The sequence below is a fragment of the Galeopterus variegatus genome, unplaced genomic scaffold (assembly GCF_000696425.1).
Source record: "Galeopterus variegatus unplaced genomic scaffold, G_variegatus-3.0.2 Scaffold2165, whole genome shotgun sequence".
Lineage (NCBI taxonomy): Eukaryota > Metazoa > Chordata > Mammalia > Dermoptera > Cynocephalidae > Galeopterus > Galeopterus variegatus.
The window spans coordinates 116,860-139,730 of record NW_007728276.1 but is presented as its reverse complement, the minus strand read 5'-3'; the positions used below and the strand labels follow the sequence as shown (position 1 = coordinate 139,730).

Genomic DNA, 22,871 nt, shown 5'->3' with positions numbered 1-22,871 from the left:
GGCTCGGGCAGGCAGATGGGCCGCACCAGGCGGCTGCGGCGCACGGGCCCCGCCAACTCGAGCAGCGCCACGTCGTAGTCGAGCGTGTACAGGTTGTAGAACGGGTGCCTGTAGATGCGCGCCACGCGCTCCACCTGCCCCTCGGCGCCGCTCAGGAACGGCGTGCCCAGGAAGGCCACCCACTGCTTGGGGTCCCCGTAGCTGCGGGGCGCGCCAGGACAGGCTCAGTCCAGATCCCTGCCCTTGCGCTGTCCCCCCAGTGGCCGGCTAGGGACCCTGGGTAGGGTTCCTGACTGCTCGTGGGAAATGCGGCCAGAGTCGTCCGTTCCTCCCGCAGGGAGGGGACAGCGAGGGAACCCGCTCCTGGGATGCGCCCGGCCCATCCACCGGGCACCGAGTGTCACCCCAAGCCGTGCCACGGCCACCTGCCGTTAGTGCTCTGAAGGGGAATCTCGGGCCGAGCCCTGAACTGGGGCATCCCCTCCGGAGGGCGGGCGCCCCGTCGGAAGGGGCCTGGGCCCTGGGGGGCGCTTTCTACTGGGTGGCCTTGGGGCCGTAGCCAAGTCTGAGAAGGGAGCGCTGAAGGGGGAAGCGACCCACATGTCCCCTAAGGGCTTGTCCCGCCAGCCCCGTGGGGTCAGGCTCTGGGTGGCGGATGGGCAGGGAGGGCTGCGTGGGGCGGGGACGGCATTGTGGGCGTGGGAGGCGCAAACCACCCACACGGGACGGGGGCGCCTGGGGCCGTTGTGGACTCACACGTCGAAGCAGTGCGCCGCCGACAGCAGCCACCTCTCGGCCACCAGCACGGCCCCGCAACGGTGTTCCCGGCGCCGCAGCCACAGGCTCACCTGCCACGGCCACTCCCCGCGGCCTGCAGCGCTGCCGCCCACGATCCTGGTCAGCGCCGCTGCGGGCGCCAGGCCGCAGTCTGGGGAGAGCCAGGGGTGGGCGGTGGGCGGGAGAGCGGCGGCCCCCGGGTCTACAAACTAGCCTCCTCCCCGCTCTTCTCAGGCAAAGTTTGAAACGCATCCAAGTTTATTTCCTATAAACTCAGCTTTGGAGTCGCGATTCTTCCCCTGCTGGGAGGAATTTCTCTCCTCCTGCCCCAGGGCCTTTGCACATGCTGGGTGTGGCTGTCCCGGAGGCCCCGCGGGTCTCACAAGCTCCTGCTCTGGCAGGGCTTCCCAGATGCCCTCCCTGGCACTGTTTACCAGGATCTTTCCCTGTTATTTCCTCCAGGCTGCGACCTTCCCACCCCCAGCGGGATCCCCCTCCCCCCCCCACCATCAGGCAGTGCCAAGCACATCCTCAGAACACAGTATGGGACAGACACGTGGTTGACTTCAAGGGGTGCTCAGGGAACACCATGATCACCCATTGTGGGGGGACTCAGGTACCCACCTGATAATTCCTGCAGGGCATTTTCCTTCTGGGGGCCAGCCCCCTACCCCAGCCCTCTCTCCCACCACCCAGTGGAATTTCCTGCCCTCCAGGTTTGGGAAATGCCTTTCTGTCCCAGTCTTAGCACATGCAGAGACTGACAGGCAAGGAAGGGGCTCAGTGTGCCCACCCAAAAGGAGTAAAGGGGGCAGGTTCGTGAGGCTGACTGCCGAGTTGCCAACAGCCCCCGCCGCCTGGAGCCTTGTATCCCGGGCAGACACGAGCCTCCTGGGCACCATTGTATCTCCCCCAAGACCAGGTGGCCTTGGGGGATCCAATGGAAGACACAGCCGCTCTCCTTGGAAGATGCCACCTCCACACAGAACCCTCCTCCCATTTCAGGGGCCCCAGATTAAGAACTGCCAGGCTACCATAATTGCAAAAGTGAAAGTCAGCCCAGGCCGGGGGGCCAGACCAGATAAGGCCAAGCTGCCGCGTCTGTGCTGTGGGCCGGATGTCCCCCCAGAGCTCCTGGAGGCTTAGCCCCCACTGACAGCATGAAGCGGGTGGGAAATCCTGTTATGGTCAGTGAGAGGTGGGGCCTTGCAGAGCTGATGAGATCGTGAGGAGCTGCCCTAGTGAACAGATTCATCCATTGATGGCTTGATGGTGGTCATGGCGTGGTTCCGGTGGCTTTAAAAGGACAGCCAGTGAGGGAGTTAGTGTCTCTCTCTGTCTCCTTCTGCCATTTCACTGTGTCACACCCTGCGTCACTGTAGAGTCACCATCTAAAAAGGCCCTCACCAGATGTGTTCCCTGGACTTTGGACTTCCCAGTCTCCAAAACTGTAAGCAATACATTCAATTTCCTTATAAATTACCCAGTTTCAGGTATTCTGTTATAAGCAACAGAAACGGATTAAGGGTCAGTGAGCAACACCCTTTCTCCCTAGGACATGGCTCAGCTCGGGGCGTGAGCCACGCCCTGTCTGAGCCGGCGCTGCTTTATAACTGGCTGAGAAACAGACCTTTTGCTGTTAGAACTCACATCAGTCGGGATGAAATGTCCCCCTTTCGCCGGAAGGATCTAAGGCAGGTGCAGGGCTTCTGATAAAGGACCCAACTTTCCACAGACGTCTTATCTCTGTGGTCCCCAAGGAGACAGGACCCAGGACCGCTTCGCAGTCCAGGCCTGACACTGACCCCTTCACATATGGCCCTGCTTGGCTTTGAGCCAATGGCTATATCCCAGTCTGTCCCCAAACCAACCCCATAATAACCCGACTGTTTATTGAGCCACCCCACAGTTCTCCTGGTGTGCAAAGGTTGTCAGACGTGGGTCTGTGCCCGGTGGTCTCAGTCTGATGGGGCCGGAGTGCTGTATAAACGTGCAGACGCGGAAAAGAGAAAACCGCCCTTGTGACACGTCCTGATGGCTGTGATAGGACAACGCAATTATGAGTGGCTTCCCCAACTTCTGTACACTCCGCCCATCCCTGAGCTAGAAGAAAGGATGTGGAGGCCCAGAGAGGGACATTTATGATGAGATGGGGCAGAAATGACCGGAGGGGTGCAGGGCTTCAGAGAAATGCCCCTCACTCAGCGTCTGTGCAGAGGGGTGTCATGGCTGGGAATTCTGGGGAAATCACGGGAAGAAGTAAGGTGGATAGACCTCCAGCTCCTGCTGCTGAGAGCCGGTCCCCTCTGGGGGAGCCCCAGTAGGGGAGACCCGCCCAGTTCTGCTTGGGTGGTCCTTCTGTCCCTCCTAATCAAGACGGGGGGTTCACTAGGCAGGGGGGTTCACCTGTCGCTGCTTTTACCCTTTAGTTCCCAGGATGCGGCAGGTGGGGTCTGCTTATGCATCCATTAGCCCGAGCCTCGTGGAACTGCCTCTGTTGGACGGGGCTATGATTTTTGACCCCCAAATACAGCCGTTTCGTAGTTCTGATTAATACTTAATAAAAATTAGCTCCGCATGGAAGATGGGAGTGGAAAGATGGCACAGACACATTCTCTATTCGCATCTCTGTCTACGGGCCAGCGACTGCCTGCTGAGTTTAAGGCACGTCAGCAGCCGCCTGAGTGTAGCGGGGCATGTGACGTCCCCTTTCAGGCCCCAAACGGTAGCCTTTGGGATCAGCCGCCACCCTGCCAACGCCCAGCTGCTCTCTGTGGTCTCTCTGCGTGCCTCACTGCTTGCCCAGACCTTGCGCACCCACCACCTGAGCCACGACTTCCCTGCTGCTCCCAGCACAGAGCAGGGCGCCGTGAATGTGGGCTGGATGAAAGGTCACCCCACGATGGAGACGCCCCTCTCCCCACCGTGGACTTCCCATACTCCAGAGGAGTTTCCTTAAGATGGGAGAAGACCGCAGGACAAGGCCTTTGCCACGAGACAAGGTACATCTGGCCAATTTGCCTGTGTCTGTGGCTGTCAGGACATGTGCCCCACCGCCCACTCACATGTTGAAGCGCTAACCCCCAGGACCTGAGAATGTCACTGTATTTGGGGATAGGGCCTTTAAAGAGATCATTAAGTGAGGGCTCCCAGTGATGGTGGGCAGGGCTGAGCCAAGCTGTCCCCTGCATAAAGAGGTCATTAAAGTAAAACGAGGTCGTTAGGGTGGGCCCTGATCCAGTCTGACTGGTGTCCTTGTGAGAAGAGATTAGGACACAGACATACACAGAGGGACGACCATGTGAGGACACGGGGAGAAGACGGTATGTACATGCCAAGGAGGGAGGCCTCAGGAGGAGCCAGCACCTGCCCACCTTGATCGTGGACTTCCAGGTTTCAGGACTGTGAGACGACGCATTCTGCTGGTCAAGCCCCGCAGTCTGTGGTATTGGTTATGGCAGCGCAAGCTCATTAACACGGGTGTCCTCCACCCCACGCGTCCCTCCAATTCCCCTGTACCTGGTAGCTGGGAATGCGTGGTAGGCTCCCGGGTGTCTGGAAGTGGCGTCTGGCCCCTAGCGGTGGTGCTTATGGCAGATAAGGTCGTGTTAGCAGGTTGGCCAGTCGACCTGCTGGTGGACCCAGGGGTGTGTCGGCTGGTGGTGACCCCTGGGACTGTGAGACCAGCCATTGTCCTGGGGGGATGACTGGTGGTGGCGGCCGGTGTCCTTGTGGTCAAGGGGGGAGGCATGGGGAGGTGGTCTGAGGACATGGTCTCCAGGATCCAGCCCTTCAGCCTGGTAATTCGTGTGTACACGCCGGGTTTCTTGGCCTGAGCACAGCCAACCCCCCAGCTCACAATCCCGGCCAGATAAAACACACCAGGGGTCTCCTCGCAGGCCAGGGGACCCCCAGAGTCACCCTAAAAAAAGAAGGAAAGGGCTGCTTGACCATTGGGGTACCCTCTGCAGGCCAATGACAGGCCCTCCTGAGTTCTCACAAGGAGGTGGGACCCACCAGGCATTATTTAAAATTTTGTTATTTTTAAATTTTATGTAAATATGTTACAGGTAACATTTTGCGACTTGCTTTAATCATTCAACATTGTTTTCAAGATAAGTTAGCTATTATGAATCAACCATTTATATATAGAATAATAGATATAATAAATGTATCTATTATTTATTCTATTAAATGTTATCAGATATAAAAATAAATAGAATGCACATATAGAAAAAAAACACCTCTATGCAAAGCACTATTCTCACAATAATCCCAGAAGATAAATATTGCTATGATCTCCATTTCGCAGTTGAGAATCTGAGGCCCAGAGAGGTTGAATAACTTGCCTGAGGTCACACAGCTAGGATAAGGTCGAGCCAAGACCTGAATTTAGCAGTCTGGTTCCAGAAGCTGGGCTGGTTAGGTTCCCGCTGCAGGGATTTGCCAACAGGCGTTCTATCTGTCACCTCTATTTTGATGTAATAGTGACCTTTGACTTCGAGTGTTAGCATTGAGTCTGATGCCATCGTGAGTCCTGGCTCTTTTGACCGTCCTGTGAGCAAGAATTTGATGATGTGTTTTTGTTGTTTATGTTGGGCACTTGCAGGCTCACTTCCATCAGCTCTGGCAAGTTTCTTAGTTCTTTGATAATCTTACCCCTGCCTTTATCTTTCTGGAACTTCTTTTATCTGGATGCTGAGGTTCCCTGGACTGAGCTTATCAGTCCAGAATATTCTTATCTCTTCTCGAGGCATCGACTATCTGTTTCTGCTCTACTTTATGAAAGATGTTTTCTTCTTTGGTGGCTGGCCAGTATGGGGATCTGAACCCTCGAACTTGGTGTTATAAGGCTGCGCTGTAGCCAATACTTTATGAAAGATTTTATCTGCAACTCTTATTTTGAGGGCTTCCCCCTTCCCTTGAGAGTTCTCTCTCAACCTCTGACTAGCCCCTCACGGCATCCTGTTCTTGTTTCATGGATGCAGTTATCTTATCTCTCTAATGTCAGTTATCATAGTCTTGGGGGCAGATGCTCTTTTACTCTCCAGTTTCCTTTTTAGTTTGTCTGGGTTTTGTTCTTGCCTTTGGTTTCATTACTTTGTGAGGGAGACTATTTTCCAGAGATCGCTACGAGAATACATCCCATCTCAAAGGCTCTTCTTACCATGTGATTTTTTGATACTCTTTCACCAAGAAGTGGGGGGTCTATGTCTTCTCCACATGGACATGGGCACGCTGGTGGCCACAGGAGAAGTGACTCTGTGACTTTCCAGGCGCAGTCATGAGCCATGACTCAGCTTCTGCCTGTCCTCTCAGGAGGCCCGTGCTTGGAAGGCAGCTACCATGTTGTGAGGAAGTCCAAGCAGCCACAAGGAGGATAACTTCAGCCTCAAGTTCGCAGCCCTGGCTAGACTCCCGGCGACCACCAGCACTGATTTGCTGGCCATGTGAGTGCAGCATCTTGAAAGTCGACCCCTGTGGGCCTCAGGTGAGTCACCTGAGCTGATGCTGGGTGGAGCAGAACCAAACCCCTGCTGAGCCCCTCCCAAGGTGCAGATTCATAAACCAAATAAACAACTGTTGTTTCAAGCCACTCAGCTTCGGGGGTGGTTGTTAATGCAGAAATAGACCACTGATACTTTCTGTTTGTTTGGGGTTCTTTTATGTCTTCATGCCTAGCAGTGAAAATCCCCCTGATTCTTCTTGATCAGAATTATCCTGACTTAAATGCTGTATGCATTTTAAAACGAGCTCATCAAGTTCTATGGCAAAATGCTATTGGAATTTTGACTGGAATCACACTGATTTACAGAAGTAATTTGGGGAGAAATAGATCTTCATAATATTGAGTCTTCCTATCCATGAATATGGTCTATTTCTTCTTTTATTCAGACCTTTTTGTTTTCTTCATAATTTTATAATTTTCTCCATGAAGATCTTTTTTTCTGATTTTTAAAATTTTTTTTTGGTGGCTGGCCATACAAGGATCGAACCCTGGACCTTGGTGTTATCAGCTGGACGCTCTAACCACATGAGCCCACCAGCCAGCCCTCCATGAAGATCTTGAACACACTTTGTTAAGTTTGTCTGTTCTTAGACACCTGACAGATGTTTTTACCATTATAAACACGATTCGTTTCTCCTATGACATTAACTGTTGCTGGGAAAAGAAATGTCATTGACTTTTGCATGACGATCTTGTTACTGAACTCTGAGTACTAATAGTTTCTTAGTTGATTCTTTGATTTTTTTTTTCTTTTGATAGACAATCATATTGTCTGAAAGTTACATTTTTTTCCATTTTTAAAATTCTCAGGCTGGCCGGTTAGCTTAGTTGGTTAGTGCACAGCCTTGTAACACCAAGGTCAAGGGTCCAGCTCCCCAAACTGGCCAGCCACCAAAGTAAAGTGAAACCCTCGTACCTCCTTTCTCTTTCCTAGACTCCCTGCGTTCGTACCGATGTCCTTGGCAGCACAGACACCCTCGTTTTGGATGGAGAACTTTTGTTTCACCATGAAGCATGACGTTTGCTTCTGTTATAAATCTTTCGTGGGGTTACATTTTTTTTTTTTTTTTTTTAAAGATGACGGGTAAGGGGATCTTAACCCTTAACTTGGTGTTGTCAACACCACGCTCAGCCAGTGAGCGAACCGGCCATCCCTATATGGGATCCGACCCCAGGGCCTTGGTGTTATCAGCACCACACTCTCCCGAGTGAGCCACGGGCCGGCCCAAGGGGGGGGGGGGGGTTACATTTTTTTTTTTTTTTAAACATGACGGGAAAGGGGGTCTTAACCCTTAACTTGGTGTTGTCAACACCACGCTCAGCCAGTGAGCGAACCGGCCATCCCTATATGGGATCCGACCCCAGGGCCTTGGTGTTATCAGCACCACACTCTCCCGAGTGAGCCACGGGCCGGCCCAAGGGGGGGGGGGGGGTTACATTTTTTAAAAAATTTTCTTTACAGATGGTTGTTAAAAATTATCGGATGCTTTACCCTGAGGTTTTGAAGATGATTCTGTTCATCCCCTTCACCCGACTCATGTAAGAAAGAACGTGAATGGACGTTCCCGTGTTGAACCGCTTTTATGATATCAACTCGCCTGCGCTGTGACACACTTTCCTTTTCATACACCACTGGATTTCACTGGCTAATGTCTTAGGAAGGGTTTCTGCACCTGTGCTTGTGAGACTGGCCTATAGTTTTCTTTTCCTATGTGTTTCTTTGGCTTTCATGTCAGGGTTCACTAGCCTGTGTATGTTCTGGAGCAGTTTTCCCCCTGAAAATGGATCAGCTGCATTTCAGGGGTTCACCAGCTACTCTGTTGGACAGTGTGGTTATTCACAGACTAATCTGTGATGAGCTCTTTTCAGTTAATATATACCGTACATCTTTTCCAATCGGCAGGTGCATGTTTTATATAGATCTGTCACATACTTTTTAACTGCTGCCCCATCTTCTGTTTGGAATATAATTTCTTTAACCTGTGTCCTATTGATGAACAATTTGGGGTGTCTCCAGGTCTTCACTATTCAAACTTCGCTACACTGAAAATTCGTTCCCTTCTGTCTTGAGAAATCCAGACCCGTACACGGAGAATTGTTGGTTGAAAGGTGTAGGCGTTTTTTATCTACATCCTGCCCCATGTCCGCCCTTGAACGCTTACCTGGCAGGAATCGACTTTGCCTTCCAGAAACCCTGCACAGATCATGCGGTCTGTGAGGGAGAAGTTGTAGAGCGCACTGCACGTCTTCTGGTCTATGATGCCCACGGACGCCTTCTGCAGGACATCAGGCTTGGTAGCTACCAGAAAAGGAGAGCCCCAAAGTGCCCCTTACAGAGCGATCACGAAACCATACCCAGTTTAGGTCTGATAACAACCCAGAGACGGAGGCACTATCCCCGTCCTACAGGGAAATCGAGGCTCACGCAGCTGCAGAAATTACACAAAGTCACACAGCGAGGATTCCCATGTTGGAGCCCTGGCATCTCGCCACTGTCCCCACGTGGCTGGGGCCCTAGTGCTTTGGATAACCTGCAGAAAGGCCATTCTGAAGCTTCAAAGGAAGTGTTAACCCTTGCGGGTAGGGGGTTCTGAATGGTATAGCACAAGGGTCGGCAAACTTTCCTATAAAGGGCCAGAGAGTGAAATAATTTTGGCTTTACGGGCCAGACAGTCTCTGATGAGACTATTCAACTCTGCTGGTGTAGCAGGAAAGCAGCCAGAGACACTGTAAATGAGTGAGTGTGGCTGGGTGCCAATAAAACTTTATTTATACCAACAGGCGCTGGGTGGGATTTGGCACCATGGCGTAAAGGGGAGGTGAACAGCACGCAGACAGTGGCACCAGACACAAACGATGCAGTCAGGCTGGCTTAGGGCCCACCCCGTCCCTGACCAGGCCCAGGAGACAAAGCCACGATTCCCTCAGCGAGCTCACCGTTTCCCTCCTGCGTGTTACCCCATCCGGAGATCGTGCACTTCCGGCCCACGGGGAATTTCTGGATGGCCAGGGGGAGGCAGACGGGCTGGATGTACTTGTTGAAGACCAGGGGGCTGGCCAGCTCCAGGACGGCCACATCGAAGTCCAGGATGCCGGGGTTATAGAGGGGGTGCAGGACCACCCTGCGGAGCCCCATCTTCACCGGGCTCCCACCAGCGCCCAGGAGGGACGCGGTGCCCAGCTGGGCCCGCACCTGCTCCACCTTCGTGCTGCCAAGACAGGGGCCTCAGATGTGCCTGCCGGCCCACCGCCCATGCCCGCCTTCCCCAGGGAGACACTCCAGGGACACCAGGAGGAGGGGGCCTCAGGGCTGGGGGACCCTTGGGAGTTCAGCGTCTTTGTCTGCAACAGACCCCCAAGGCTTTGTGAATCTCTAAGTGCAACCTGGGTGTCACGCCCCGGGGACAGGAGCCCGCTGCCCTGCCCCTGCACTGGGTCAGGCCCCGTGTATCCTTCAAGCCTCGGCGCCGGCTTGCACCAAGCCCCATCCTCCCGGGGGCTCCTCCTGTCTCATTTGCCATCACTCCGACCAGAGGAGGAAGGCTTCTGGGCTGTGGCCCACGCGGCGGCCCCAGCAGGGACAGGGGTGTGACTGTGTGAGGATCTGAGGGGTGAGGAGCTGGCTCCTGACATGGGAGGCCTTACTGGTTGAAGCAGTGGGCGGCAGACAGCAGCCAGCGGTCACCCACCACGGTGGCTCCACAGAAGTGCCGGGAACCTTCCTTCAGGCTGACCTGCCAGGGCACCTCCCCCGAGGCGGCTCCAAACCCGCCCACAATCCTGGTGGGCTTCTCCATCGCAGGTCTGGCCCCACACTCTGGGAGGGGAGAAGAGAGGGGAGTCTGGGCATCTTCCCCTGCTCGGAACACGAGCACCCTGGGCCCAGAGGCGCCTCAGGACACAGGCCCAGGGCAGGTGCAATGACTAGCCCCATTGTACAGATGAAGCAACTGAGGCTTCGGGGTGTCAGCAGCTTGCCTGAGGCCTCACGGCAGGGGTGTGGCACCGCTGGGGGTATAAATGGAAAAGGCAAGCAAAAAATTGTATGGTGTCCTGGCCCCATCAGCCTAAGACCCCACGCACAGACCTGCAGCCCACAAAGTCAGGTTTACAGGCTCATTGCAACCAGGGGTCTGCACACCAGAAGACCCCTGGGAGGGCTCCCCAAAAAGAAGAGTCAGGTTATTGTGGGCTTGGGGGACAGGGCGGGGAGTAGGTGAGACTGACAAGAAGCTTTTTCTCGGCTCTCATCCAAGCGGGGCCACGTGTAATGGGGTCAACTTCAGGTCTCGGCTCAGACTGGAAACCACGAAGACAGACGTAGAATGTTCTGCCGGAGCCCCGAATCCGGAGCTCTGCACGCAGGCTGTAGACTGAGGTCGCTTCTCTGGGTCAACGTGAATGGGGGTAAGGATGGGGCATCTCATTTTTCCTGGTCTGATTCAAAACAGCAGTGTTTGTGACAGATTTCAGAGAGCAAGGTTTCCCCTGCGAGGGACAGGGCGGAAGGCACAGGGAGCGGGGCCTGGGAGGCCTCCCGATCCTTCGAGCCGGCGTCACCCACGTGTCGTGAACAGCCCGGGCACAGCCTGATTCCTTCCCTTTTTTGTGTGGCCGGTACAGGGATCAAAGCCCAGTCCTTGCTGTCATCAGCGCCACGTTCTGACCAACTGACCTAACCTGCCGGTCCCTTGATTTCTCTCTTTCTTAATCTGAGGCTATTTCAAAAAGTTCATGGAAAAATAGAAGTGAAAGATAATACTGATCTTCCCGTGAACTTTTTGAAGTTCCCTTGTATACTTGTAAATAGTTTTGGAGGAACATGGACAATCTATATAGCGTTAATCATCAGGATGACGGGGCTGGCCGCTCAGCTCAGTTGGTTCAGGCTCAGTGTTATAACACCAAGGTCAAGGGTTCAGATCCCTGTGCCGGCCACCAGAAAAAATAATAAATAATGCAAATCTGAAGGATGGTGAACTTTTTGAAGTTCCCTTGTATACTTGTAAATAGTTTTGGAGGAACATGGACAATCTATATAGCGTTAATCATCAGGATGACGGGGCTGGCCGGTCAGCTCAGTTGGTTCAGGCTCAGTGTTATAACACCAAGGTCGAGGGTTCAGATCCCTGTGCCGGCCACCAGAAAAAATAATAAATAATGCAAATCTGAAGGATGGACAGTCTGTGACCTTCATCTGTGCCTGTGCTCAGACGGACGTCACTAATCAGTCACCAATCTCTCTTCCACCAAGTGCTTCAGGAAGCCAGGACAAATCGATCTCTGACCCTGCACAAGAGTGGATATCAACTTCTACCTGTCTTCCTGGAAAATACCTTGTGGCTTAGGAGCGGTGACCAAGTCAAGAGGCGCAGTGCTGGGGGCCAGCGTGGGTTTGGTGGGGGTGTTGACCGCAGGGCTCTCGGGGTTGGTGGGCCAGGCAGTGCTGCGGGCGGTGGGGGAAGGAGCCACGGTGGGGGCCAGAGGTGTGCCTGCTGTGGTGGTCACCTCCAGGATCCAGTCACGCAGCCTGGTGACCCGGGCATAGACCCCCGGACGCCGGGCTTCTGCACAACCAATTCCCCAGCTCACGATGCCAGCCAGAAAGAACCTGCCGGAGGGCTCCTCACAGACCAGGGGGCCTCCTGAGTCACCCTAGGAAACAAAGGCACACCGCCGGGATAGGTTGGGGCTTCCCGGCAGCAGCCAGTCCACAAGCCAGAGCTGCAAGATCAAAGGAGCCCTGCACCAAGACGCCTGTGATCCCTGTCCACACGAGCTCACAGAGCAAGCGTGGGCTGATAGTTCACATCTCAGAACTTCAGTTTCCCTTTCTGTGGGAAAAAACCAAAAGCAAAACAAGACAGTCGGACTATGGGATCTCTAAGATCTCTTCCAGGTCTACCACTGGCAGTGTGAGACCTGACCCAAGTAAACAACATCCCCTCCCGTCTTCAGCCCAGTAGATCTTTGATAATGTCACCGCTTGCTTAGGCTGACAGTACAGCTGCCCTGCTGGAGCCTCCGGATGTCTCACCGGCAGCTGCAGCGTTTCCCCCAAAGTGCCTGACCTGCTCTGACTCGTCCTGTCTTTCTGTCCTTTGTCTTCCGTCCGCACCCAGCTCACCTGGTCCCTCACATTCTTAAACACAAGCTCTTTCTTATTATTTCCCAACATTTTCTCCAGGTTCTGGTTTCGCTATGGTAACTTGAGCACATCTAACAGTCTCCCTGCCTTTTTTCCCCCACCCACCAGGCCTTAGAAATGAGAGCAAAGATATAAACTAAAAAGAAGAGAGTCCATTAAAGAAAACGTATATATACACAGTGGAATAGTACTGAGCCAGGAAAAAGAATGCAGCAACATGGATGAGCCCGGAGAAAAGTATGTTGAGTGAAATAAGCCAGGCACCGAGAGAGAAGCAACCACACGTCATACGTGGAAGCTAAAAAGGTTGATCTCGTAGAGGTCGAGAGAGGAGCGGCGGTTCTGGAGACTGGCAGTGGTGGGTGGTCAGTGGGTACAACGTGGTAGAGAGAGGATGGGACCCAGGGTTCCCTAGCAATACAGTCTCCTCTGTTAACAGCAAAGTCCTGTGTCTCTCTGCAGAGCTCGTCAAGGTGACGTCAAACGTCCCCAACACAGAGGTGACAAATGTTTGAGGCGATGGAGATGCCAGGCACCTTGACATGATCACTGCGCACAGTGTGAATGTGTCCCCGTTGCCACACTGTGCACCATGATTATCTACATCATGGGTCAATCAAGAAAAATAAATTAAAAAGAGAAATAGAAAGTAGAACAGTGATTACCAGAGGCAGGGAAAGGCCAGGGGGACGGGGGATGGGGAAAGGCTGGTGACGGGTACAAGGTTACAAAGTTACGCTTAGATAGGACGAGCAAATTCTGGTGCCCTGGGGTGACGACAGCTGATAATGTGTATTTCAAGATAGCCAGAAAAGGGGGTCTGGAGTGCCGCGACCACAAAGAAATGATAAATGTGTGGCTGCGACGTGGGCTAAGGATTCTTTTTTTAAATGTTTTGTTTTGTTTTTATTGGTTATGAATATTCATGGGGTACAAAGCAAATTGTCACCACTCGTGCCTAAGATGTGATGGCCAGATCCATCCTGGCAGCACGTCCATTACTGCAGATTGTGATGATACCCGTGTCCCCACCCAGCTAACTGTTCCGATTAGATCCTTGTACAGCCGTGGATGTACTGAAACAATGAGCTGTACCCAACAAACACGTACGATGAAAAAGTAGAACAGAAAGGGGTCCACAGCCGTGCCCGTGATGACGCGGGACGGTCCCGGGGGGGGGGGCCGGAAGCCGTGAAGGCATGGAAGGCCTGCAGAGGGGAGGAGCCGCCCAGCCTGAGTGCTGGAGCCCAAGAAATTGGGGTAGAAAAAGGGGTTTGGGGATCAGCAAGGGGTCAGCAAGACAGGGAGGTCTTTGGCCCCTAGACAGGGGACATCCCGTCCTGGAGTACAAGCTGCTGAGGACCTCCCACCAGAGGAAGTGCACAGCGGATGTGAGATCGCATCAAGGATCAACCAGCGTTCGAGGGATCCTTGAAATTAAAAACGACGACGACAAAAGAAAACAGAATAAGTTATATTTGCCTGAAATATAATTAACCCAAACCCTAGAGTATCGCACGACCACCCCAGGAGCTTATTACGTTCCTCAGAGGAACGGGGAAGAAACGGCATTCGTGCCACAAGAGCAGGACCCTGCCAGACAGACGGTGGCTGAAGGAAGAAGCAGTGACACTCCTTGAAAACAAAACTGTCATTGTTGACACAAGATCCAAATGCGAGCACTGAGTAGCAGAATGAACATTGCTGAAGAGTTAGTCAGGTGTCGTAGAAAAAAGGTCTCATCGGGCCGGCCCGGTGGCGCACTCGGTAGAGGGCGGCGCTCCCGCCGAGGGTTCGGATCCCATATAGAGACCCGTCTGCTCACTGGTTGAGTGCGGTGCAGGCATGACGCCGAGGGTTGTGATCCCGTTACCGGTCACGAAAAAAGACAAAGAGGAAAAAAAAAAAAAGAAAAAAGGTCTTATCTGTAGTTGCGACAACAAGCCACACAGCTATAAAGCAGAAAGGAACAAACTGAGCAATTTCTCTCTCTCTCCGTCTCTGTGCCTCTGCGCAGCCCTCAGCATTCACACTCATTGTGTCCGCTTGTGCATTTTTCTGGTGAGAGGGGACCTGGAGGGGAGCAACGGGGTGGAAACCTGGGGGCCCTTCCCAGCCAGCCTCGGGCGGGGCGTTGTCTGGGTGCGGGGGCTCACCTGGCAGGAGTCCACCTTCCCATCCAGGTAGCCAGCACACACCATCCTGTCTGTGAGTGAGTGGCCGTACAGGTCGGCACACAGGTCCTGGTCCAGCAGCTCCACGGTGGCTTTCTGCAGCACCTCTGGCTTCACCACTGCCCCGACAGGGAGAGAAAAGCAGAGTGAGAGTGCCGGAGCCCTGGCAGCCATCCTGAGCCAGGAGGCTAAAAGGATGTCCCTTCTCCAAGCCTCAGTTTCCCCAGCAGCAAATGGGGCTGCTAGCTGCACCCAGATGAGAAGCTAGCAAAGGGTTAACATGCCCCAGATGCCCCCTGGTAACCGCCCCCCCGGACACCTAAGAGCATCAGACTTTACACCCATTCCCCAAACTGCTTGGTCCTCAGCCTGCTTTATTTCTCAGGCCCCAAACTCAGAGTCAGCCTGGCATCTTCTTTCTCTCAGAATCAATCAGCTCAACACCCAAATACACCCAGAATCTGCCCACCTCTCACCGCTGGGCTGGGCGGCCATCACCCTTGCCTGTTCCCTCCCTGTTCTGCTGTTGACTCTAGTCCTGCCCTGCTGAAATCTGTTCCCACACAGCAGCAAGCACCATCCTTGCTAAACTTTATCTTTTCTTACTTATTATTTTGGGGCAGCTGGATGGTACAGGGATCCGAACCCTTGACCTTGGTGTCACCAAGCCGCGCTCTAACCAACTGAGCTCACCAGCCAGCCCCAGCCCCTACTCATTTTTCCTGCAGCGTCCTGTTGTTTCCTTCCCAGACTTAGCACCATCGAATTGCAATGGGTTCCCATTATTTGCGGTCGTTCTGTTCTACAAAGTCACTGAGGACGTGGAATTAGCGAACACTGACCATCGCTCTTAGGGGCTACAGAGGGTTAGGTCCCTGTGAGCCTCTGGTCGCATTTTCATCAACTGATCAACACATGACCTCACTTCATGCACGTTTCTGTTTAAAGACGCCTTGTCGAGTATCTACTGTTGATCTGTTCACACCGAGCTCATGGCCGCCGCGCTGTCACTCGCGCCTGAACGAAGCTTCTCTGACACACGTCCTTCCTCCGGGAGGCTCAGCACAGCCTCGTCGTGCTCAGGAATGCAACCCAGCACCTCAACATTATGCTCGGAGGTTATTTTATTTTACTTTATTTTTTTCTTTTTGGTGGCTGGCCAGTACAGGGATTGAGCACTGGACCTTGGTGTTACTGTCCTGCTCTAACCAACTGAGCTAACTGGCCAGCCCAGGGGTTATTTTAAACAGTGCAATCGCCAAAAAAAAAAAAAAAGGCACAAAAATGTCCCAGAAAAGTGGTCCTCAAATATTAAATAAAATTTGGGGGAGGCTATTTTTTTGGACTAGGCTCCTGCATTAAGCCTAACAGACCAAACCAATATGGAATTTAACTGTAGTAGCTGAGCCTTAGTTAACTGCAGGAGGTTCTGTAACCAATTAACCAATGAGGCTATAACCAGTAGTTGCGACACTGCACTTCCGTTTCCTGCAAATGCTGTCAGGTCACACGATTGGTTGCAGTTCCCTGAACCTGCTCTGCTTCGGAGGGCTCCCTGACTCGCGGATCATGTTTGCTCTTTGTTTTGTTTTTCTTTGCTCAAACTAAGTAAAAAATATTTTTTCAGTTAAAAAAAATTTTTATTTTTTGTATGGGTGGCCAGTACAGGGATCTGAACCCTTGACCTTGGTGCTGTCAACACCACGCTCTTCCAAAAGAGCTAAACAGCCAGCCCTTTTTGCCAGTTAAAGTTTAAAACTTGTACATTTAACACAATAGACACTGCAATAAGGACACATGTTCACGAAATGAGCTGAAACAAGAGGGGAAAAAAAGAATAAAAACAACAAAAAGAAAATTACCAAAAAAACAATAAAAAATATAAATAAACTAAAGAAACAAGTAGGCAGAGCGTGGCCTAGTTCCGCCTCAGCTGGGAACGTGCATGTCGGAAAATAAAACTTCCACTGCTCTGTGCATGTCTGTGACTGACCCCACGCACATTGACTCGGGGGTTGCAAATAAGTTTCAGCAAGTCGTCAAATTTGCACACACAGAGTCTGTGAATCAGGAGTGGCTGTGTTTTGCCCCCTGCCCGCCTGGGTGGGGAGGCCTCTGCTCGGTCCCCCGGTAGGGAAATGCTTACGGAAGTCCTCCTTGAGGTAGCCCCAGCCGGAGATCAGACACTTCTTGCCGGGCGGGAAGATGTGTGTGGTGGCCGGGAGGCACGCGGGCTGGATGTACCTGCCGAAGGGCAGGGGGCTGGCCAGCTCCAGCACCGCCACGTCGAAGTCGGCGGTGTCCGAGTTGTAGAACGGGTGCTTGATGACCTGGGCCACCCGGGCCCGCACGGTGCTGGCCTCCAAGCCGGTGAGGTAGGTTGTGCCCACGTAGGCCACCCACTCCGTCAGGTCTTGGAATCTGTGGGGGCCAAGCCACAGCTCAGATGCCCACCCAGGGTCAGGGCCGTAGGGGGAGGCTGGCCAGGCACTGGCCTCAGGTGCAGAATTTAAGGGGGTGTCCCCAAACTCAGTGATCCAGATTAATAGCAATGTAATAAAAAATCACGGGCCGGCCCGGTGGCGCACTGCTACAGTGGGATCCGCCGAGGGTTCGGATCCCACGTACAGACTGGCCGCTCACTGGCTGAGCGAGGTGCGGGCGCAACACCGAGGGTTGCGATCCCATTGCCGGTCTCGGTCCGGTACAGGTGCGACACTGAGGGTTGCGATCCGTTGCGGGTCATGAAAAAAGACAAAAAGGAAAAAAAAATCACAAGTGTGGAAGAATCCACGGTGCGTGAAGTAGAAACATTTTAAACAAAGACAGGATATGACAGGGCTGGGATTGGGGTGAGAAGAACCAGGCGCTAGCCTTGGGTGCAAAATTTAAGGAGCGCCCAAAATCTTGGTCATCAGGATAAAGCGCACAGCAATGCAATGTTTTCAAAAAATCAAAATGAATGCAAAAAATATAGACAATGAACACAGCGTCAACAAAATATGATTACCGGGGTAAATGCAAATCAAAAGCACAGTGAGCTACTGCCTCACGCCCATTAGGATGACTGTTGTCAAAAGACAGAAAATCACAAGTGCTTGTGAGGATGTGGAGACATCAGAACCGCTGTGTACCACTGGAAAAGTGGCAGCTCCTCAAAAAGTGGAATATCAAATTACCGTGTGGCACAGCAGCTGCACTCCTGCGTATGCATTGAAGGAATCGAAAACAGACTCAAACAGGTGTTTGTACACCCAGGCTCACAGCAGCGTGAGCCACAACAGCCAAAAGGCAGAAACAACCGTGTCCATCGACAGACGGATGGAGACACACAACGTGGTCCCTCTGCTCAGTGCAATAGGATTGAGCCTTAAAAAGGAAGGAAATCCTGACGTGCTACCACGTGGATGGACCTTGAGGACATTGTGCTCGGTGACATAAGCCAGTCACACAGGGACAGTGTGTGATCCACTCACAGGAGGTCCCTAGAGTCGTGAGATCCACAGAGACAGAAAGTAGAATGGGGGGTGCCAGGGGCTGGGGAGGGGGACGGGGGGTGAGTGTTTAATGGGGACAGAGTTTCAGTTTGGGAAGATGAGAAAGTTCTGGAGATGATGGTGGTGACGGCTGCACAGCCACGTGAATGTGCTTAATGCCGCTGAGCTGTGCACTAAACAGGGTTCAGATGGTGAATTTTATGTTGTGTGTATTTTATCATAATTAAAAAAATAAATTTTAGAAAGGACGCATTCCGATTTGAAAGGAAGGAAGGAAATAAAGAGTTCCAAGGGGCTCCGAGGACACCGGGAGGTGCGGTGTCCCCAGACAGGGAGGGAAGGCGGGAGGAAGACGTGGCTGTGGCCTGAGCCCCAGGGCCACGTGGGACCCGGAGCAGGGGACTTACTCGCTGAAGCAGTGGGCGGCAGACACAAGCCACCTGGCGCCGATGACGGTGGCCCCGCAGAAGTGCTCTCTGTTCTCGCGAAGGCTGACTTGCCAAGGAAACTCGCCCGGGGACGCCTCCAGGCCGCCCACGATCCTGCCGGCCGAGCTCCGGGCGGGCCGCGCGCCGCACTCTGGAAGGCACCAGATCATGCCCGGGCCGCTGAGCAGGCAGGGCCGCTGGCCCCGCTCCCGGCACGCCCGTCTCAGTCACTCACTATGGCCCCCAAGTCCAGTAAGATGCCACGTGCGCCCGCATGGCCTTCCCCACCCTCTCAGGGTCCCCCTGTCTCTCCTGCCATCCAGGCCTGCAGGTCCAACACCCACGGTCACTCGCACCACCTGGCAGCAGAGAAAGGTCTCCGTCCAGGAAACTTTCCTCTGCCCTGAGTGCGAAGTCGACATGTTACGCTTTGTCATACTGGTTCTGCTTGTTTTGTGGGTTTTGTGTGTGGTTTTCGTTGTTGTGATTTCGTGGGCTGGTACAGGGATCAAACCCTGGACCCTGCTGTTACCAGCACCACACTCTAACCAGCTCAGCGCAGCAGCCAGCCTGTCACACTGTTCATGACCATGTGCTCAGTGCCAGGCAGGAACCTCACCCACACTTTCGACTTTAATCTGAGTTGTGCAGACTCAGCAACCGAAGAGCCAGGTTCCCGCTTTCTTGGGTTTGTAGCTGCCTGGTGGACATTTCCCTTCTCTTTCCCCCACTGACCCCTCCTGTGACATCTCAGTTTCAGCAAATGTGCCCATGCAGTAAAGGGCTGACCCAGCAGGCCTGAGTTGTCCAAACCCTGCACATTTCAAAGAAAGGGCTGGCCCCTGTTTAACTCCTGGAAGGAAATCTCTAAGCACTTAGAATATCCAGCCTGATAACATTGTCTTTATTTACCTGGGCCCTTAGACCACTCCAGAGAGTGTAGGCTAACAATGTGACTTTTGGTGGGGACCTTGGGCCACATGGTACTGGGAGGGGCAGGAGACTGTTACAAGGTGAATTGTGTCCCCGCCCCCCAAATCCTAACCCCTCAGCACATGTGAATGTGACTGTATTTGGAAATAGTGTCATTGCACGTGGAATTAGTTAAGATGGGGTTGTGCTGGAGTAGGGTGGGCACTAATCCAATAGCTGTTGTTCTTATAAAAAGGGGAGATTTGGACACAGACACGCACACAGGGAGAACACAATGTGAAGACGGGGGCAGAGATCGGGGTGATGCTTCTGCAAGCCAAGGATTGCCACAGCCACCAGGAGCTGGCGAGAGGCCTGGGACAGATTCTCAATCAGCCTCAGCAGGAGCCAGCCCTGCCCTGTCTTGATCTCAAACTTCTGGCCTCCAGAACGATAAGTCAGTAAATTTCTGTTGTTTACACCCCCCAGTGTGGGGATCTTTGTTACAGCAGCCCCAGGAAACTAATACACTAAAGTCAGCTCTGCAGGTACAACATAAAATGACCAACCCCCATCAAAACCCTGGACACCAAGGTGTGGGTGAGCTTTCCTGGTGGGCAATACTTGGTGTGTGTAGTTGCAGGTGGTCCCTGGGAGGCATAAGCACTGTCCACACAACTCCACTGGCAGAGGACAAATGGACGCTCATGCCTGGTCTCTCCTGGACTCTGATTTCATCTTTTCCTTGAACTGTAAGAAGCTATAACCATGAGCATAACAGCTTTTCCGAGGTCTGTGAGTCCTTCTAGTGAATCATGGAACCTGAAGCTGGGCTTGGGGAGCCCCAACCACAGTGGCCAACTTCAGTACATCAAGGACCCCTTACCCCCATGCTCCTGTCATTCTCCACATCCGGACTCTATGAATGTCTCCTTTACGATGTATTTTGCAAGTGCAAAGTTCTCATATGTACATGTTTGTATAGGATGGCGTGTCTCTGCTCAGTCTACTTTTATGTCCTGCAGTAAAGTTTTATTACATGATTATTATTACAGGCACGACACATAAGTTTAGTCCTTGACATTTTATTTTGTTGCTGCTACTGATCACGAGTGGGATTTTTCCATTGTATCTTCTAATCTGTAATAACTTGTATAAGGGCCGGCCCATGGCTCACTTGGGAGAGCCTGGTGCTGACAACACCAAGTCAAGGGTTAAGATCCCCTTACTGGTCATCTTTAAAAAAATAAATAAATAAAATAATAACTTGTATAAAGCAAAACAATGTATTGATACTTGTACTGATCTATATATTGACATTTATTTTATCCTCTCCTCATTATTGGAGAGAGGATATTGAGGTATATTTAATACCTTATTTTGAATAGCTTTTCAGTCAATTTATTGATTCACTTTTTTATTTTTGGGGGGCTGGCCACTTCAGGGATCCAAACCTTTGACCTTGGTGTTACCAGCACCACACTCCCCCTAGTAAGCTAACTGTCCAGCCTTATTGATTCATTTTAGATAGACAATTACTTCTCCTGCAACTTATGAAAGTTTTCCGTCATCCTTTTCAATACTTACATTACTGTTCTTACCTTATTGCAGAGGCTAGCATCACTAGAAAAATGTTAACAACTCTTACAGCATTTTAATTGTCTACTTCACCTGCTTGAATCCCTTCAGCAACTCCCCACTACCTACAGGACAGAGCTCCAGTTGCTGGTATTTGTGGCTTTCTACAGCTTGGCCAGAATCTACCTTTTCAGCCTGATTTCTCTTCCCAACTCACCCTAAGGACTCTCCGTGCCACACACCCTGTTCTTTTCCTTTTCTGCTTTTTGCTCGTGTTTCTCCCCCACACCACAGTGTCCCCTCCCTTTTCTCTGCCCACTCCAGTAAGTGCCCCACTCTCCATGTGCCCACATGTGATGTACACTGTGAGCCAGAGAGCAGAGCTAGCAGCTGACCCTAGCAAGGGGACAAGGACTGGAGAGAAAGCCAGACAGGCAGACTGACCACAGTGCACCTCGTCGGATCCATCGGAGCAGTCTACTCTGTCATCACACTCTGGGTTCACTTTGGTCACACACTGGCTATTCCCGCAGGAAAAGGAATTCCCTGGACAGCGGCCTGAGGACAGAGAAGAACCACGTTCCTGATCTCACTCTGCCATTCCCAGTCTCAGCGAGATACCACTCTCCACTTAGACCCTCCAGAGCATGGAAAACATCCCTTACATATTTGCTTGTCTGTGAGTATTTCTGAGATAACTTTCTTGCAGTTAGTACAGAGACATAACACAAGGATGTCAGTTAGCACTGGAGCCAGGGCTGAGCAGAGAAACGTATGTGAGCCACGTGTATGCTTTCAGATGTTCTAGTAGCTATGCTTTTAAAAAGTAAGATATAGGTAAAATTCAATTTTAAAAATTATAGTAAAATACACATAACAAAATTTACCATCCTAGCCATGTTCAGGTGCACAGCTCAGTGGCATTAAGCACGTTCACATGGCTGTGCAGCCATCACCACCATCATCTCCAGAACTTTCTCATCTTCCCAATCTGAAACCTGTCCCCATTAAACAGTCCTCAGCCCCCTCCCCAGCCCCTGGCACCCCCATTCTACTTTCTGTCCCTGTGGATCTGACGACTCTACGGACTGCCTGTGAGTGGAATCACACAGTGTTTGTCCTTGTGTGTCTGGCTTATTTCAGTGAACACAATGTCCTCAGGGTTCATCCATGTCATAGCACGTGCCAGGATTTCCTTCCTTTTTATGGCTGAATAATATTCCGCTGTGTGGATGGACCACATTGTGTTCATTTGAAAAGTCATTTTTTTTTCCTTTTTGTCCTTTTTACTGACCGGTAACGGGATCGCAACCCTCGGTGTTGCACCCGCACCGTGCTCAGCCAGTGAGCGGGAACCGGTCTCCACATGGGATCCGAACCCTTGGTGGGAGTGCCGCCACACTCCCAAGCGGCGCACTCTCCAGTGCGCCACCGGGCCAGCCCTGAAAAGTCATTTTTTTTTTTTTTTTTTTAAAAGATGACCGGCTGGGCCGGCCCGGTGGCGCACTGCTACAGTGCGCCGCTTGGGAGCGCTGCGGCGCTCCCGCCAAGGGTTCAGATCCCACATACAGACCGGTTCCCGCTCACTGGCTGAGCACGGTGCGAGTGCAACACCGAGGGTTGCGATCCCGTTACCGGTCAGTAAAAAGGACAAAAAGGAAAAAAAAATGACTTTTCAGGGCTGGCCCGGTGGCGCACTGGTACAGTGCGCCCCTTGGGAGCGCGGCGGCGCTCCCGCCAAGGGTTCAGATCCCACATACAGACCGGTTCCCGCTCACTGGCTGAGCACGGTGCGAGTGCAACACCGAGGGTTGCGATCCCGTTACCGGTCAGTAAAAAGGACAAAAA

General features: G+C 52.5%; 1 protein-coding gene across 1 annotated transcript in view; it reads right to left on the bottom strand.

Moving 5' to 3' along the window:
- Window positions 1–22,871, bottom strand: part of TMPRSS9 (transmembrane protease, serine 9) — a 33,544-nt gene that overhangs the window by 1,342 nt on the left and 9,331 nt on the right. The window contains exons 6-16 of the mRNA XM_008580819.1: window positions 21,468–21,581; window positions 18,513–18,684; window positions 16,755–17,029; window positions 14,591–14,727; window positions 11,623–11,941; window positions 9,932–10,103; window positions 9,224–9,495; window positions 8,449–8,585; window positions 4,297–4,699; window positions 757–928; window positions 4–201 (exon numbers count right to left, since the gene is read on the bottom strand). Coding sequence (XP_008579041.1) covers window positions 4–201; window positions 757–928; window positions 4,297–4,699; window positions 8,449–8,585; window positions 9,224–9,495; window positions 9,932–10,103; window positions 11,623–11,941; window positions 14,591–14,727; window positions 16,755–17,029; window positions 18,513–18,684; window positions 21,468–21,581 — 2,371 coding nt within the window. The remainder of the gene's footprint in view (window positions 1–3; window positions 202–756; window positions 929–4,296; window positions 4,700–8,448; window positions 8,586–9,223; window positions 9,496–9,931; window positions 10,104–11,622; window positions 11,942–14,590; window positions 14,728–16,754; window positions 17,030–18,512; window positions 18,685–21,467; window positions 21,582–22,871) is intronic.